We start from the raw sequence: 15,312 nt of genomic DNA, 5'->3' as shown, positions 1-15,312 counted from the left end.
AACATTTATTTAGTCTGCAGTAAGCACTTTTCTCTTTTCCCGTCTCCTGCACACACACCGACACAATCTCTCACGCATACACACACACACACACACACACACACACACACACACAGGCGCACATACACCCCTCCCCCGGCACACACACACACTGTAACCCCCTTCCCACACACACACACACACACCAGCAGCCAATAGCCGTTGCCCCTGGAGACCACATTAATGATTCTCGTTGAGGGCTCCAGTTAAGGTGTTTCTTGCCAAGCAATTACTCCCACCTCTGTCCACATGCCAAGTGTTGCACACACACACACACCTCGCGTGATGACAACAAACCTGAAGTTAAAGTGCCGTTTTCAAAAAACAGCGCCCCGGGGGAGGGCGGGGGGGTTGAGCACTTCTTAGCACCACTCTCAGCGCTGACACTCGTTGGTGTCTCGTGATGATCACACCACATCACAATGCAGTGGGTGGAAGCCAGGAGGGAACTGATTATATCTTCATCTGTTTAGAGCTCAGTGCATAATCTATTTGTAGGATGATGATGATGATGAGGAGGAGGAGGAGGAGGAGGAGGATGATGATGACGATGGTCAAATTGTTTGCTGATACTTCACTTGGGCTCCGGAACCTCTTTGTGAGCAATGTGAAAAGTGTGATTTGAAATAGTTCAATGAATGTGAATATGGTCTGTGGTAATAAAGTGGTATTTTTCTACGTTGTGGTACGTGTCTGTATGCCATTGGACTTGAGCAGCCCCAACACATATTATAGTCATTAATTAGTAATTACAGTGAAGGAAGATTGACGTAGACAGCTTACATTACTGCACGAAACCAACATGTACTGTATGGATACTTGGCATTGTACATACGTTGTACAATCGTTCTGTTGTATCTTCTTCTCTCATAGATAAGAGGCCAGAGTTTGGAGACAGCAGACTTTTTAATGGCAGGGACCAGTTAGATGGAGGTAAGTGTTTCCACCGACTACAATGTATTTTAAGTGTCCATTACGGCAAAATGTTTTTCCAAATGTGAAAAAACGCCTAGTTTCTAATAGGCCTCTCTCTTTTTCTCTCCTCTCCTCTCTCTCTCTCTCGCTCCCTCTCCCCTCCTCTCTCTCATCTCCCCTGTCTCTTCTCTCTCTCTTTCTCCTCTCCTCTCTCTCTCTCGCTCCCTCTCCCCTCCTCTCTCTCCTCTCCCCTGTCTCTTCTCTCTCTCTCACTCGCTCCCTCTCCCCTCCTCTCTCTCATCTCCCCTGTCTCTTCTCTCTCTCTCTCTCTCCTCCATCTCTCTCGTCCAGGCTGGGCGTTCCCCAAGGAGTTGCATACGGCGGCGCCATCCTCCGAGCAGCCGGAGACGCTCGTCTCCTCCTCGGCAGAGAAGGACAACTCGTGGCTGTACACGCTGGACCCCATCCTGGTCACCATCATCGTTATGAGCTCCCTGGGTGTGCTGATGGGAGCTGTGTGTGCCGGCCTGCTGCTCTACTGCACGTGCTCCTACAGTGGCCTGTCTTCGCGTAGTTCTACCACGCTGGAGAACTACAACTTTGAGCTGTACGACGGCCTCAAGCACAAGGTGAAGCTCAACCAGCAGCGCTGCTGCACCGAGGCATGAGGCGAAAGAGTAGAGAGAGGAGAGGGGTAGAGGAAAGGAGAGAGGCGGCCATTTTGAGGAGATTATCTCCTCTTTTGTTTTCTCTGCGTAGCTTGGACTGTGAATTTCCTTTCTGAGATGAAGGACAACACCTGCCAGATGGAAGAGCATTTTGGGGAAAAGCCACTTTTTAGACTGATCTTGAGACCCCTCCCCCTACTTCAATCAAAGTGGTGCAGTCCAGTGTGGGGTTTTCTGGACCGAAGCCAATGAGGGAAGGATTGGGTATTTCCCAGGGTGGTCCCTATAGCGGACTGTTCCATTGACAGGGGAGTTCAAATATCAACACATATCAATGGGCAAATACCTACTCCCCCCCAAAAAAAAAAAAAATTAAAAATCATTCAGAACTCCATATAAATACATCATAGTTTTCTTGGTCTAGTTTATAAACTGGAAAGATGTTAGGCTATAAACTCCTTGACACTGAAAACGCCTTAGACAGGTGCTTAGATAGTGTTTCTCTATCACCTGGTCACAGTGGCTTAGACATGTGGACACAGTGGCCTAGAACCTAGTGAAGTGAATTCTTTCTGAACCGTTTTTTTGTTGTTGTTTTTTTGTGTTAGACTCTTGCGTCTCTGTAACACATCAGCCTCAGTTCTCCACCCCATTTTCTGACAGGCCTGTGGTATTTTTAAACTAATCGCCATCTTTGGTGTGTGTCTTTTTGTTATTTGTTCAAGCCTTCTCTGTTTTATTGCTTGTTTTATCTCGCTGCCAGCCTGTAAATGCTGATAAAATAAGGAGGGAGGAGGAGGGGGTTCTAATCACGTTCTCTTCTAAACGTGTTCTGTTGAAGATCGAAAGCAAGGGAGTTTATTGTCAGATTTAGTTTCAGGCTGTTGTTGCCAGTGGGTTGCTTCGAAAAGTAGGTTGACGGTCATGTTTACAGTAAACTGTGGCTAGGTGAAGTAAAAACGTCAAGGTTGAAGATGGTTTTGGTCAGTGCAGCGTATGGATTGCTGGGAAATCCAGGCAGAGACTGAATAGCCGTCGACAAATGAGAACTGATGAAGAGAGAAGAAAAAAAGTAATCAATGGATCACTAAATCCTAAAATCAACCTCTCCGGGGACAATGTACTCTGAACGCATCGACAATAAAACGCAAAGTGGGATACAAAAAAATATATATATATATATTCTAGACCATTGCTTGACAGTGGACACACATCTGAGCTTGAAGTCAGCGATTGGTAGAGGAAGCACCAGTTGGAAGGACACCATTCCCTCAGAGTGGACTGATGTGGTCTTGGTGTCATGATTTGTGCTCTCCTCGTCTGATGTTTGTTGCTCTTTTTTCCCACACTTTGACTCCATTTTGCATTGTCACGGCCAGGCTGGCGTTTTAACAGGAAACGGGTTCACGGGGAGAGGTAAAACCAGGAGGATTTAAACACACAATCTGCTCCCTCTGGACTATCTAGCCTTGCGAAGGAGGAGAGGGAAAGAGAGCAGTAAATATTTCCACTGCACCTCAGACTTCTCACTTTCACACACACACTGATCACACACACGCATACACAGCGTGCACCATGCTAGCGCGCACACACACACACACACACACACACACACACACACACACACACCGAAGAAATAGTATCCTGGTCATTCTGATGCGATGCTGGGCATGTATATGTCTGTGTGCGTCTGGAGGCACTGGAGTGGACCCAGGCTAGTTGGGGGGGTTGCTGGGCAATGAGGTGGAGCCTATCCCCTTCTCCCTTCTGCCCTCCACCCCACCAAACCCACATTCCCTCTCCTATCCCAGAGGCTCCCATCACTGGACCCCACTGACTCTCTTCCAGGTGCCTTGGAGCTTCTGTGGCCCAGCTTGCCTTTGTAGCCCGTATCAGATTACAGATACAGGACCGCAGCCCAGTCTGTCTGGGCAAGGAGGGGCCAAAACACACCTCCCTGGGCAAGAGAGGGGCTAAACCTCACAAAGGACCACTCTGACTCTGGTCAGACCTAATTGTTGCTTGGAGGCTTTGTACAGAAATGCTCTTTTTATGATTGTTATTAATATTGTTATTCTGATTATTTAATAAAGGATTTATACCATACACTGGGGTTTGGTGGCCATCGCTGGATGTGCTCATTTGTCTTGCTTTGTGTGAGTTTCAGATGGGTTGTTAGTAGGAGGATACTGAGGTAACCTCGGCTTATACACGCACACACAGTACATTGTGTTGTCTATAGCCATGTACACACTTAAACACTCAGGACAAACCCTCACAGGCACATTTCTATTCACACACTGTACACCGTTTGTATTCACAAACACTCTGTATAGGTCACACGCGCACAGGCTTTCAAACATGAACACAGACATGCATACACACAGTGTCAGCCAGCCATAGTTTTCCTCTCATCTCTCCATGGCCTCCCGTTAGCCCAGACCTCTAGTCGCCCTTGTTTAGGAGCTCCAACATTAAAGCTTTTGAAGTGCCCGACGTCTCATACACACAGAGCACACACACACACACACATATGATTACTCTACTTCCTCCATTTACATGGCTCCCCATCTCCTACACATGGTTTTGTTTGGCCATGTCAGCCCTCATACCTAAACACTTAACACAACGGGAAAGTATGGCCTGTAACATATCCGTGACTGCAAGGATTTCTCTGGTTGGTATTGATAAGAGGGAGGAAATGGCTACAGTCTTAACATGAACAGACTGTGAATTTAATTTAAAGGGAAAGTTTAATGAAATGACATAGTTGAGCGAATTATCACTTGAGGTGGGAAATTTGGCTCCCAACCAACCCAAAAAAAAGGTAATCGTCACAACTTTTCATGTCCCTCACAATGGATTGACAACACTCGCTGTTCGATACTTCCTGGGGAACCGTGGCTCAGCTTTGAGTGGGCTCTTTACTGAGGTAGCAACACCCACTGCTCTACAACCAGTGATTCAGAGCTTTGACACGATGTTACCCAGCCAAAGTGGGTGCGGCTGTTAGCACGCTCTGCGGTGCAACATAACAGCCCAATTATGGTCCCTAAACACAACACCCGAACCAACAGAGGAGCGCACTACCATCTGTTAGTAAGTGTGATTGATCCCAGCAGAAACGAGCTAGCACACCAGACACAAACCATGACCGAACCGTCAACAGGAAATTACCAAAGAAGCCTGAATGTCGTTGTTCTGTCCGGGGGGGGGATCCCTCTGTTCTTACAACTAAAATTATTTAAAAAATGTTTTTCCAAATGATGTTTTTTCCCTTTTCTCTATCAGTTGGAAATGAAATACGCTACAGGAGCTTTGTCCTTTCCTGACATCAGAGAGATGTCTCGTCTTCTAACGTTGCACCCGGCCAGACCAGCCTTCAAAGCATCTGTAAACTGATAGGGCCAGATTAAGAGAGGCCCCGTTCGAGGGTCACAGCGGGAAATGTATCCAACACTACTGCTAATTCATCTCTACTGTTATGCAATGGAGATGAAGGCAGGGCCGGTAGTGGACGCACAGCTCCCAGCTCATTACTCATTCTGTAATCACTGTGTCTGTGTGAGGGCTAGCTCCAACCATTTATTTGTGTCTTGATTATATGTAGAGAGTGTTGTGTGGTGAGATTGGGCGTTGCTGTATATTTTGTTGGTTGTTGGTACATTTGTTGAATGTAGGCTAGTTGGTTTTAGTGGATTTTCTCTGTGACTGAACCGACAGATCAGCGAGAGACCTACTGACACTCTTAGCGAGTTGGATCAGAACGAGACAGAGTGACAGTCCATTCCCCCTATCAGTGATGAACAGGTGCGGACCCCAGAGAAGCACCGAGATACTGACCCAGTATCCCTTTCAGCAGCATCCAGACCCCTCACATCACTCCCTCCCACCCCCACACACACTCCTTCTCCCTTCCACTGAGCCGCCCCCCTGTCCCACAAGGCACGCTGGGAAGTTGGCCCAGTCACATCCCTGCCTGTCCTGTCCTGTGTGCCAATGGTTCAAAGCTTATATGTGGGTCAGAGGAGGGGTGTACATGGGGATCTGGGCTGCTGCTGCCATAGAAATGGAATTAGCTTCTAGAATAGACTATCCCATTCAAGTCAATGTTTTGTGATAGGTGGACCGGCGGCCACATTGAGTGTACCCATAGGAGTATTTCCATGGACTAACCATGGACTAATTACTTCCCTTCTAGTAATTCTATTTCTAGGACCGCTACCGCCCAAACACATCCACAGCCACCTACCTAAACATTTACAGAAAGACAGGCTGTCAATAAATGGAGGACATATTAGAAGAAGAGGGAACATACAATATCTCTGTTTGTGAGCTCAAACTAGGCCAGACTCAATGTGGGTCTGTGTCCCAAATGTAACCCTATTCCCTGCATAGTGCACAACTTTGTAGTAGTGTAAGTACACCACTATATAGGGAATAGGGTGCCATTTGGGATGCAACCTGGTTCTCGCTCCCCTTGTCATGGAAGGTCATCATGGAGGAAATTCACTCAGTATACATATATTCCCTGTGAGCTGATTGAATGATGCGCTTTTAAAACTGAAGACAGCACTCCAAGAGGAAACCTTCAGTCATCAATGTATTGCTCTGTTTGTGAATACCATTCAGATGGTGATTTCTCAAGTTATCTCTCAAGTTATTAGTCTACATTTGAAGTCAAACGTCTGATTTTCTGACCTGGAGATCAGACGTCATGAGTTTCCAGTTGTCTTGAAAGCACCATTGCATCATAGTGCAGCAGGAGAGAGTGGTGTTTTGTCACGCTTGCACATTCAGAGATTGATTTATAGTCAATCAATGTAATCTAAAATAATTCATAGAGTTTAAACAAAAAACATTCTGTTTGTCATAGATGGACATGATTAATATGAGATGAAAGGTGAGGAACCGAAGTTCGAAGTTCCTAACGAGTTCAGGAAGTCAAGCTAGAGCTCTATGTGACTTTGACAGCAGTGGGGGAAGACATTTTGTTTAAGAGAGACCTTTAGAAAATATGCACATTTTTTTCATATGGTTTTGTTGAATAGGAAATAAAAAATATTAAAATATGATATATTTTACATGATGTGTCGTATTTGTACTGTGTACTTGTGCTTGTGTCCTCAAAGGTGACCACACCTCAGCAATGTATGACTGTTTTTAACAGAAAGGTCAGATTTGAACCTTTCTTGAAGTATGCAGCGTTACTAGAAATTGTTTATGTCCCTCTCATGATAAATAATTACTTTTTGGAATTACATAGCCTTTTGTTACTGCTTTCACTGTGTGTGACAGAAAATCTGTCACGTCCTGACCTGAGATATCTCTGTTTTCTTTATATTTTGGTTAGGTCAGGGTGTGACTAGGGTGGGTACGCTAGTTTTTGGATTGTCTAGGGTTTTTGTAGGTCTAGGTGATGTGTATGTCTATGGTGGCCTGATATGGTTCCCAATCAGAGGCAGCCATTTCCCCTTTGTGTTTTGTGGGATCATGTCTATGTGTAGTTGACTGTCAGCACTCGTTTGTATAGCTTCACGTTTTGTTATTTTGTTAGCTTGTTCAGTGTTTCATTCTTTGAATAAATAACCAACGCTTGTTGTCTGTGGTGGCAGCCTTGCCTTGGTCTCATCATTTTGACAAACGTGACAAAATCAGTCCTCAGTTGCCTGCACAAAGTCACCAGCGTAATATGCTCCTCTTCTCCTCAATGCAACATGACAACTGCCACCACAGACAATACTTCAATACAACTGGCCCCATACACACTCATGATTAGGGCTGTTACAGTGACCATATTACCGCCACACCGGCGGTCACGAGTCAGGACAGCAGTCAAATTCCACGTGACCGTTTAGTCACGGTAATTAGGCTTCTCCAAGCTCTGATGCTGCTGGTCATTAGTAGCCTACCAAACTTGCTAACTGCCTGTTACTCAGCACTCTATTGTCCCTCTAGTCACTCTGACATCAATGTAATTGAAAATCGAAGAGCCCGTGAACTCATGTTGCGCAACATTTATATTGGCTCTGCAATTGCAGGGGAAAACAGAGTGATGGCCGCTAATAAAAAGAAGAGGATCCCATCAGCTTTCTATGGGCTAGGCCAAATATATTTATTTCTCAACTTTCCTAATATTAAGCACATTGCTTCTCTTCACAACAGGAGTATAGCCTACCTGGCTGGCATGAAAATGAACCATGGGAAATGCATCCTCCATTCGCTATTTAAGTGCATAGATCACAGGTACTTTTTCCCGCTGACCCTGTTTCGAGACGTGTGCATGACAATGGTCCGTTCGAAATCAAAACAAATTTCACACATACATTATTTAGTACATGTAAAGACGAGATTAAATCAAGAATAGTGAGATGGTTGACAATATTAGCCTGTCACTTGTGAATTATATATTATCACGTGTGAATGAAGCCCAGCTTGTGTGCAGTAAGGCAAGAAACAGCGCATGCTTTTTTTTGGCGACTTTTTCAAATCATAGTCAAACACCTCATGTAGCCAGCCCAAAGGCTTGTATCACAACTAAAGTGGCCAAATAACTTGTTAAAATGAAGCACATTAATTTGCCTTACAACAGGTGTAGAGCCTAACTGACATACATACTCAGCGTGTAAGTTTGGGGAAGATAATTTTCACCATAAAAATGCACCTTTATAATAAAAGCATCACATGCATAATTGCATCTGTGGTCACTTTTGAGAATGGTGGTTTCCTACTAATGGAACATTCACGTTGATAGCCTGTGTGTGCATTGGTGTGCTTATAATGTAAAGAAATAGCCTAATAGTTTATCAACATTTTAATCTAAAAGTTCTCATCTGTTGAGTCAGGCTCATTGCGTAACACAGGCGTGTTGAGGCTAATGGTTGTATTCATTTGGGATATATCGCATCCCACAACTGTCCCAGACTTTGTTTGGAATATTTATTTCTCGCACAGAATAAAATAGGTCTACTTTTGAACTATGGGGGATAGTAGATTGACATAGGCTAGTGATTTTGCTGTTTGTAAGGCCTACTCATCTTGTTGGCTGACGAAAAATAAATATGGACAGTTCTTCCAATATCTTCAATATGCGCCTCGGAATTGGATAAGGACACGCACAGTTGCATCTACGATGTCTGTCTTCACTTGTAGCCTATGAGAAAGACCCAATCATGTGAAGAGAGCCATGTAAGTGAGAGGTGCTTCGGCATGCAGCCAGGAGAAGGGAATGATATTTATTATATTTAGCCCAAGGGCACAACGACCACTGGCCGCTTGTCGAACAACTAAAGTTACATTAATAACTCTAAATTTTGTGAACCACTCAACACAGAATAGCCCCATGTGCGCACTCCCTCAAATATTTTTGAGGAAATATGCTTTCTATTTTATTCAGCTATATTCTTTATACTATAAAATAATATAAAATAATGCCACGGAATTCTAAGAAAATCTTGTCTGCTCAATGAACTAGTGTAGCACACAGCCATATGACATAGCCAGATCAGGACCTAACATAAGGACAACTCAGAGGATGCTATTCTGTTCTTCTGAAATAGAAAACGTTTTCTTCATATCATGTTTCTTTAGAACTGTCTAAAATAAATAATTTATTGTGAAGGTGTAGGCTATATTAAATGGATTTATTAGACTTTTTAAAAATGTAGATATTCCAAAGGTCTACATCAGTGGCTTGTAGGTTATGCATGGAAGCTAGGAGATGCTAAATCAATTACCATGAGACAGCCAGTTATTTGCTTGACAATCACCGGCTGGAAAAAAAATGAATGACTTCCACAGCCCTAGTTGTGATACAATAGATATTTTTGTGATTCAACTGAGAGTTTGTCTGCACAAAACTGTTGGCACACACAACCATTGTGCTCGGTGTCTCAACAACCATTGTGTGAACATTTTGCGCAGAAAAAAAGTCCATTATATCAAAACGGTCTCAAATGTATTGTTCATCGGTTGTACAAACGGAGTGTATACAGTGCCACCACAGACAATACATGAGACAAGCACATCAGACCACATCAATGTGGCCACCTGGGATAACTGTAGTTTTAACTATGCTTTGAAGAAAGTAACTATTGTTTCAGGGGAACAAATAGTTCATTTCGAGATGACTATAACTATTTGTGTGTATTTAAAAATAATGTTTTTTTTTTTTTTTTTACTATTTGAAACAGATCTCATAAAGTGACCATGTTTTCAAAACGACTTAAATCAGAGATTGGAACCGAAATTACCTTCGACTCCTTTAGTTGTGAACAGAACCATTATTTGTTTCATTCCGTTCCACTGTTCCCGACCCAACAAAATAAAGTTCTGAACTGGTTAGATCCAAAAGAAAATATAGGTTTATATCGTTCCTTCATGTTCCTTTTTAAACCTCTGAAATCATTTGTTTTTTACATTTAGCTCGACATTAAATTACTTAACCAATCAGTGAGGACAGAGCAGCTTGCTATGGCGCAGGCAAGCTATTGACATGCATTGGACAGACGAGTGTAGCGCGATGCAAAATGCATTTTGCGGGTGGGGAGAGAGAGAGTGGAGGAGGAGGAAGCTTGGCTTGAAGCGCTGGGGGCCTTGTTGTTAGGGCATGGATTATCTTAAATCAGTGGGTAATAATACCGCAACCAGACCTGAACAGAAAAAAAGTTGTATTTTGTAGTTTATTTAAAAATACCAACTTTTCAAAACGCAATGTATTCAAATATACAGCACCAGTCAAAACCTAAGACACACCTACTTTGATTTATTTTTATTATTTTCTACATTGTAGAATAATTGTAATAGTGAAGACATCAAAACTATGAAATAACACATATGGAATCATGTAGTAACCAAAAAAGTGTTAAACAAATCAAAATATATATTTATCTTTGAGATTCTTCAAAGTAGCCACCATTTGCCTTGATGACAGCTTTGCACATTCTTGGCATTCCCTCAACCAGCTTCACCTGGAATGCTTTTCAAACAGTCTTGAAGGAGTTCCCACATGTACTGAGCACTTGTTGGCTGCTTTTCCTTCACTCTGCGGTCCAACTCATCCCAAACCATCTCAATTGGGTTGTGGTCGGGTGATTGTGGAGGCCATGCTATTTGATGCCGCACTCCATCAGTCTCATTCTTGGTAAAATAGCCCTTACACAACCTGGAGGTGTGTTGTGTCATTGTCCTGTTGAAAAACAAATGATAGTCCCACTAAGCGCAAACCAGATGGGATGGCGTGTTGCTGCAGAAAGCTGTGGTAGCCATGCTGGTTAAGTGTGTCTTGAATTCTAAATAAATCACAGACAGTGTCACCAGCAAAGAACCTCACACACCATCACACCTCCACCTCCATGCTTCACGGTGGGAACCACACATGTGGAGATCATCTGTTAATCTATTCTGCGTCTCACAAAGGCACGGCGGTTGAAACCAAAAATCTCAAATTTGGACTCATCAGACCAAAGGACAGATTTCCACCGGTCTAATGTCCATTGCTCGGGTTTCTTGGCTCAATCAAGTGTCTTCTTCTTATTGGTGTCCTTTTGTAGTGGTTTCTTTGCAGTAATTCAACCATGAAGGCCTGAATCACGCAGTCCCCTCTGAACAGTTGATGTTGAGATGTGTCTGTTACTTGAACTCTGAAGCATTTATTTGGGCTGCAATCTGAGGTGCAGTTAACTCGAATGAACTTATCCTCTGCAGCAGAGGTAACTCTGGGTCTTCCTTTCCTGTGGCCGTCCTCATGAGAGTCAGTTTCATCATAGAGCTTGATGGTTTTTGCGACTACACTTTTTATTTTTTAATTTACTTTACCTTTATTTAACTAGGTAAGTCAGTTCAAAGTTATTGAAGTTTTCCGCATTGAATGACCTTCATGTCTTAAAGTAATGATGGACTATCGTTTCTCTTTGCTTATTTGAGCATTTCTTGCCATAATATGGACTTGGTCGTTTACCAAATAGGACTATATTCTGTATACCACCCCTACCATGTCACAACACAACACAACTGATTGGCTCAAAGGAAGGAAATTCCACAAATTAACTTTTAACAAGGCACACCTGTTATTTGAAATGCATTCTAGTTGACTACCTCGATTAATTGGTTGAGAGAATGCCAAGAGTTTGCAAAGCGGTCATCAAGGCAAAGGGTGCCTAATTTGAACAATCTCAAATATGAAACATATTTTGATTCCATATGTGTTATTTCATAGTTTTGATGTCTTCACTATTAGTCTACAAAGTAGAAAATAGTCAAATTAAAGAAAAACCCTTGAATGAGTAGGTGTGTCCAAACTTTTGGCTAGTACTATACATACTGTAGTTTATATGGAACTATTTGATTTGATATTCAAATACAGGTCTCAGAAAAACAAATCATATTTGAAAGTATTTTGAAGACCTCTCAGAAAAGGTATTTGAATATATGCCAAATGATTTGAAGGCTGCCAAATGTTTGATGAAGAACCAAAAACTTCAACAGTTAGTTGAATTAGTCTAAATATATGATCATAAGCACATGGTTTGGAGGGCTCTTAGATATGAATCTTGATATGATATACATGAAGGACATGGAATCACCTCAACGTAAGAGTAGACCACTTTTGCTGCATCAACATTACTGTCAAGTATTTTTCTTAATGAGTAAGACACAAGGTAATACAGTAAGACTTGACATCAAGTTCTTACACGTGTAGTAACTAACTGAATTGCCTAGTTAAATAAAGGTTAAATAAAAAACAAGGAAAAAAAACATCTCTTTTTTTTTCAAGATTGCGTAGCAGTCGGACATGTTTTTGTTTTGTCCCGAGTAAACAGTCTGTTTCTTCTGTTTGTTTCGTATATATTTTAATCTCACTTTCTATCTACGAACTAAATATACTTTCCTGCAACCCGCCTCACCCAATGTGGTATGGATCTGCTATTTTTATATGTTATAACTGGAACCTCCATCAGGAGCTAGGCAGAGAACTAGCTACTAGTCTTTGTTAGCCACGTTTAGCGGTCCTCGCCTTTAGCTCGGAAACCAGCCAGCTTTAGCTCGGTCAGTCTGCACAGCGCTATATCAACCCAGAGCATATCTGACTGCTTTTCTCTACCACATCACCGGATTCCTGCCGCTCTGGATCATTACACTGGATCATTGCAGCTAGCTAGCTACAACCGAGTGGCTATTGTTGGCTAACGCCTCTGTCCCGAAGCAAGCACCAATTAACCTTGAACTAGCCTCGAGCTAGGCCCATTTCCCGGCTAGCAAACAAAGTATACCAGCTAATTCTAGGGCTACAATTGGCCTGGACCCTTTATTGTCGACACGGAGCCCGCCAATCCATCACGACTGGTCTGCCGACGTAATCGTCCGATGTGGTTTCAACAGGCTTTTCTGTTGAGATGTCGCCAAAGACCCATCTGCTATCCCTGGCCCGCTAGCTTTCTGAACACCGTGTCTCATTGGACCTTATGATCACTCGGCTACACAGCTGATCCCTGCTGGGCTGTTCACTAACACGGTACCTCATTTTGTTTATCTGTCGGCACCAGCCTCAAACTCAGGTCCTGAGTTAGGTATGTACCTAACTGACCCTCTCTGCCCATTCATCGCCATTTACCTGTTGTTGTCTTAGCCCTCCCGATCAACACCGGTGATTGCTTTACGCCTCTCTCTAATGTCAATATGCCTTCTCTACTGCTGTCTTGGCTAGTTTTTACTGTTTTATTTCACTGTAGAGCATTCACTCCCACACAAAATGTCTTAGATAGCTTAGATAGACCTCAACTTGCTTAACTGGTGCCTCCAGAGATGCAACCTCTCTCATCGTCACTCAATGCCTAGGTTTCCCTCCCCTGTACTCACATCCTACCATAACCTTGTCTGTATATTATGCCCTGAATCTATTCTACCACGCCCAGAAATATGCTCCTTTTATTCTCTGTTCCAAATGCACTAGATGACCAGTCCTCCTCCTCTGTTCCTCTAGTGATGTAGCGGTTAACACAGGCCCTGTAGCCATCAGTACTACACCTATTCCCCAGGCGCTCTCATTTGTTGACTTCTGTAACCGTAAAAGCCTTGGTTTCATGCATGTTAACATCAGAAGCCTCCTCCCTAAGTTTGTTTTATTCACTGCTTTAGCACACTCCGCCAACCCTGATGTCCTTGCAATGTCTAAATCCTGGCTTAGGAAGGCCACCAAAAATTCGGAAATTTCCATCCCCAACTACAAAATTTTCTGTCAAGATAGAACTGCCAAAGGGGGCGGAGTTGCAATCTACTACAGAGTTCTGTCATACTATCCAGGTCTGTGCCCAAACAGTTTGAGCTTCTACTTTTAAAAATCCACGTTTCCAGAAATAAGTCTCTCACTGTTGCCGCTTGTTATATACCCCTCTCTGCCCCCAGCTGTGCCCTCGATACCATATGTGAATTGATTGCCCCCATCTATCTTCAGAGTTCGTACTGTTAGGTGACCTAAACTGGGATATGCTTAACACCCCGGCCTTCCTACAATCTAAGATAGATGCCCTCAATCTCACACAAATTATCATGGAACCTACCAGGTACAACCCTAAATCCGTAAACATGGGCACCCTCATAGATATCATCCTGACCAACTTGCACTCTAAATACACCTCTGCTGTCTTCAACCAGGATCTCAGCGATCACTGCCTCATTGCCTGCGTCCGTAATGGGTCCGCGGTCAAATGACCACCCCTCATCACTGTCAGACGTTCCCTAAAACATTTCAGCGAGCAGGCCTTTCTAATCGACCTGGCCCGGGTATCCTGGAAGGACATTAACCTCATCCTGTCAGTAGAGGATTCCTGGTTGTTCTTTAAAAGTGCTTTCCTCGCCATCTTAAATAAGCTTGCCACAAAAATGTAGAACTAAGAACAGATATAACCCTTGGTTCACTCAAGACTTGACAGCCCTTGACCAGCACAAAAACATCCTATGGCGTATTGCATTAGCATCGAATATGCAACTTTTCAGGGAAGTCAGGAACCAATATACACAGTCAGTTAGGAAAGCAAAAGGCTAGCTTTTTCAAACAGAAATTTGTGTCATGTAGCACTTATTCCAAAAGGTTTTGGGACACTGTAAAGTCTATGGAGAATAAGAACACCTCCTCCCAGCTGCCCAAAGCACTGAGGCTAGGAAACACTGTCGCTACCGATAAATCCAAGATAATTGAGAATTTCAAAAAGCATTTTTCTACGGCAGGTCATGCTTTCCACCTGGCTACCCCTACCCCGGCCAAGATCTCTGCACCCCCCGCAGCAATTTGCCCAAGGCCCCCCCCCCCCCCCCCCGTTATCCTTCACCCATATCAAGATAGCTGATGTTCTGAAAGAGCTGCAAAATCTGGACCCCTACAAAACAGCTGGGCTAGACAATCTTTACCCTCTCTTTCTAAAATTATCAGTCTAAATTGTTGCAACTCCTATTTACTAGCCTGTTCAACCTCTCTTTCGTATCGTCTGAGATCCCTAAAGATTGGTTAGCTGCCGCGGTCATCCCCCTCTTCAAAGGGGGAGACACTCTAGACCCAAACTGTTACAGACCTATATCCATCTTGCCCTGCCTTTCTAGAGTCTTCGAAAGCCAAGTTAACAAACAGATCACAGACCATTTAGAATTCCACCGTACCTTCTCCACTATGCAATCTGGTTTCCGAGCTGGTCATGGG

At 43.4% G+C, this 15,312-nt stretch overlaps 1 protein-coding gene across 1 annotated transcript in view; it reads left to right on the top strand.

Moving 5' to 3' along the window:
* Positions 1-3,735, top strand: part of nrp2a (neuropilin 2a) — a 65,763-nt gene extending 62,028 nt beyond the window's left edge. The window contains exons 16-17 of the mRNA XM_036983064.1: positions 913-972; positions 1,306-3,735. Of these exons, the coding sequence (XP_036838959.1) occupies positions 913-972; positions 1,306-1,622 (377 nt within the window). The 3' untranslated portion in view covers positions 1,623-3,735. The remainder of the gene's footprint in view (positions 1-912; positions 973-1,305) is intronic.
* Positions 3,736-15,312: the final 11,577 nt, after the last annotated feature.

The sequence above is a fragment of the Oncorhynchus mykiss genome, chromosome 7 (genome assembly GCF_013265735.2).
Source record: "Oncorhynchus mykiss isolate Arlee chromosome 7, USDA_OmykA_1.1, whole genome shotgun sequence".
NCBI classification, from domain to species: Eukaryota; Metazoa; Chordata; class Actinopteri; order Salmoniformes; family Salmonidae; genus Oncorhynchus; species Oncorhynchus mykiss.
Note: the sequence above shows the minus strand (reverse complement) of the source record. Positions and strands in the feature narration are given on the sequence as shown.